The sequence below is a fragment of the Lampetra fluviatilis genome, unplaced genomic scaffold, assembly GCF_964198595.1.
Source record: "Lampetra fluviatilis unplaced genomic scaffold, kcLamFluv1.1 SCAFFOLD_424, whole genome shotgun sequence".
NCBI classification, from domain to species: Eukaryota; Metazoa; Chordata; class Hyperoartia; order Petromyzontiformes; family Petromyzontidae; genus Lampetra; species Lampetra fluviatilis.
Genome location: NW_027621073.1, coordinates 34,444 through 37,500, shown reverse-complemented (window position 1 = coordinate 37,500; position 3,057 = coordinate 34,444). Strand labels below are relative to the sequence as shown.

The window sequence follows — 3,057 nt, the reverse complement described above, 5'->3', positions numbered from 1 at the left end:
CAGCAGCAGCAGCTGCAGCAGCAGCATCAGCAGCAGCAGCAGCAGAATCAGCAGCAGCATCAGCAGCAGCATCAGCAGCAGCTGGAGCAGCATCAGCAGCAGCAGCAGCATCAGCAGCATCAGCAGCTGCAGCATCAGCAGCTGCAGCATCATCAGCAGCATCAGCAGCATCAGCAGCTGCAGCAGCATCAGCAGCAGCAGCATCATCAGCAGGAGGAGGAGGAGACACAGAGGAGGAGGAAACAGCAGCAGCAGCAGCAGCAGCAGCAGGAGGCAGCAGAGGAGGAGACGTGGCAGGCGGAGATCGGGCGGCGAGGAAGTGGAGGTCAAGGGGGGGGTGAGCAAGGGGTTGAGCAAAGGGGTGAGCGTGGGGGTGAGCGAGGGGGGGGTGAGCGTGGGGGTGAGCGAGGGGGCGGTGAGCGAGGCGGTGAGCGAGGTGGTGGTGAGCGTGGGGGGGGGTGAGCGAGGGGGTGAGTGAGGGGGCGGTGAGCGTGGGGGTGAGCGAGGGAGGGGTGAGCAAGGGGGCGAGCAAGGGGGCGAGCGAGGGGGGGGTGAGCGAGGGGGTGAGCGAGGTGGTAAGCAAGGGGGGGGTGAGTGAGGGAAGGGTGAGCGAGGCAGTGAGCGAGGGGGTGAGCGAGGTGGTGAGCATGGTGGGGTTGAGCAAGGGAGGGGTGAGCAAGAGGGTGAGCAAGGGGGCGAGCGAGGGAGGAGGGGTGAGGGAGGGGGCGGTGAGGCGACTGGCGACGCGGCAGTGGCGGGGAGTCAACGGCTGTCGCGACACGTCGGGTCGATGGCACACGTGGGCAGACGCCATCGCGCTTGACCCGCACGGAGACGGGGTCCCTAGTCTACACGTGTTGCCATACGTGTGTCTGGACTGATGTGGTGGTGCTGGTGGTTGTGGTTGTGGTGGTGGTGGTGGTGGCGGTGGTGGTGGTGGTGTAGACACGTGGGCAGACGCCATCGCGCTTGACCCGCACGGAGACGGGGTCCCTAGTCTACACGTGTTGCCGTACGTGTGTCTGGACTGATGTGGTGGTGGTGGTGTGGTGGTGGTTGTGGTGGTGGTGTGGTGGTGGTGGTGTGGTGGTGGTGGTGGTGGTGTGGTGGTGGTGGTGGTGGTGGTGTGGTGGTGTAGTGGTGTAGTGGCGGTGGTGGTGGTTGTGGTGTAGTGGCGGTGGTGGTGGTGTGGTGGTGGTGGTGGTGGTGGTGGTGTAGTGGTGGTGGTGTGGTGGTGGTGGTGTACACGTGGTGGTGGTGGTGGTGTAGTAGTGGCGGTGGTGGTTGTGGTGGTGGTGGTGGTGGTGGTGTAGTGGTGGTGGTGTAGTGGTGGTGGTGGTGTACACGTGGTGGTGGTGGTGGTGTAGTAGTGGCGGTGGTGATGATGGTGGTGGTGGTGGTGTAGTGGTGGTGGTGTAAACACGGTGGTGGTGTTGTTGAGGGGAGAGACGCGTTGTTGTTGTTGATGGGTTATCGATTGACCATCGATTGGTCATTGATTGGTTGTCGATTGATGACGATCGATTGGTGATGAATGTCGTCGATTGGTTATCGATTGATTGATCGATTGGGTATTGACTGGTTGTCGATTGATGATCGTCGATTGGTCATCGATTGGTTATCGATTATCGATAGAAAGTCGCTTGATTGTTGATCGGTGATCGATTAGTTATTGATTGATGACCTTTTTTTGCGTGTGAATAATCTTACTCTGCCACGACCACCATCACTACCACAATCACCATCACAACCATCACAACCATCATCACCATCATCACCATCACTACCATCACCACGACCACCATCACTACCACAATCACCATCACAACCATCATCACCATCATCACCACCATCACCATCACTACCATCACCACTACCACCATCACTACTATCACCACTATCACCATCACTACCACAATCACCATCACAACCACAATCACCATCACAACCACAATCACCATCACAACCACAATCACCATCACAATCACTACTACCATCACCACTATCACCACTATCACCACCATCACTACCACAATCACCATCACAACCATCACAACCATCATCACCATCATCACCACCATCACCATCACTACCATCACCACTACCACCATCACTACTATCACCACTATCACCATCACTACCACAATCACCATCACAACCACAATCACTTTCACTACCACAATCACCATCACAATCACTACTACCATCACCACTATCACCACCATCATCACCATCACTACCACCATCACAATCACCATCACAACCACCACTACCATCACCACGACCACCATCACCACTATCACCATCACAACCACAATCACCATCACAATCACTACTACCATCACCACTATCACCACTATCACCACCATCACTACCACAATCACCATCACAACCATCACAACCATCATCACCATCATCACCACCATCACCATCACTTCCATCATCACTACCACCATCACTACTATCACCACTATCACAACCACAATCACCATCACAACCATCATCACCATCACTACCATCACCACGACCACCATCACCACCATCACTACCACAATCACCATCACAACCATCATCACCATCACTACCACGACCACCATCGCCACCATCACCACCATCGCCACCATCACCACCATCACTACCCCAATCACCATCACAACCATCATCACCATCACTACCACAATCACCATCACAACCACAATCACTACTACCATCACTACCATCACCACGACCACTATCACCACGACCACCATCACCACAATCACCATCACTACCACCATCACTACTACCATCACTACCATCACCACCATCACCACTATCACCACCATCACTACCACAATCACCATCACAACCATCACCACCATCATAACCATCATCACCATCACTACCACCATCACCATCACAACCACAATCACTACTACCATCACTACCACAATCACCACTATCACCACCATCACTACCACAATCACCATCACTACCACAATCACCATCACTACCACCATCACTACTACCATCACTACCATCACCACCATCACCACTATCACCACCATCACTACCACA

The 3,057-nt window shown here is 54.7% G+C and overlaps 1 protein-coding gene across 1 annotated transcript in view; it reads left to right on the top strand.

The window, feature by feature from the left end:
• Positions 1-881, top strand: part of MED26 (mediator complex subunit 26) — a 20,717-nt gene extending 19,836 nt beyond the window's left edge. The window contains exon 6 of the mRNA XM_078885167.1: positions 808-881. Within this exon, the coding sequence (XP_078741293.1) occupies positions 808-881 (74 nt within the window). The remainder of the gene's footprint in view (positions 1-807) is intronic.
• The last annotated feature ends 2,176 nt before the right edge of the window (positions 882-3,057 follow it).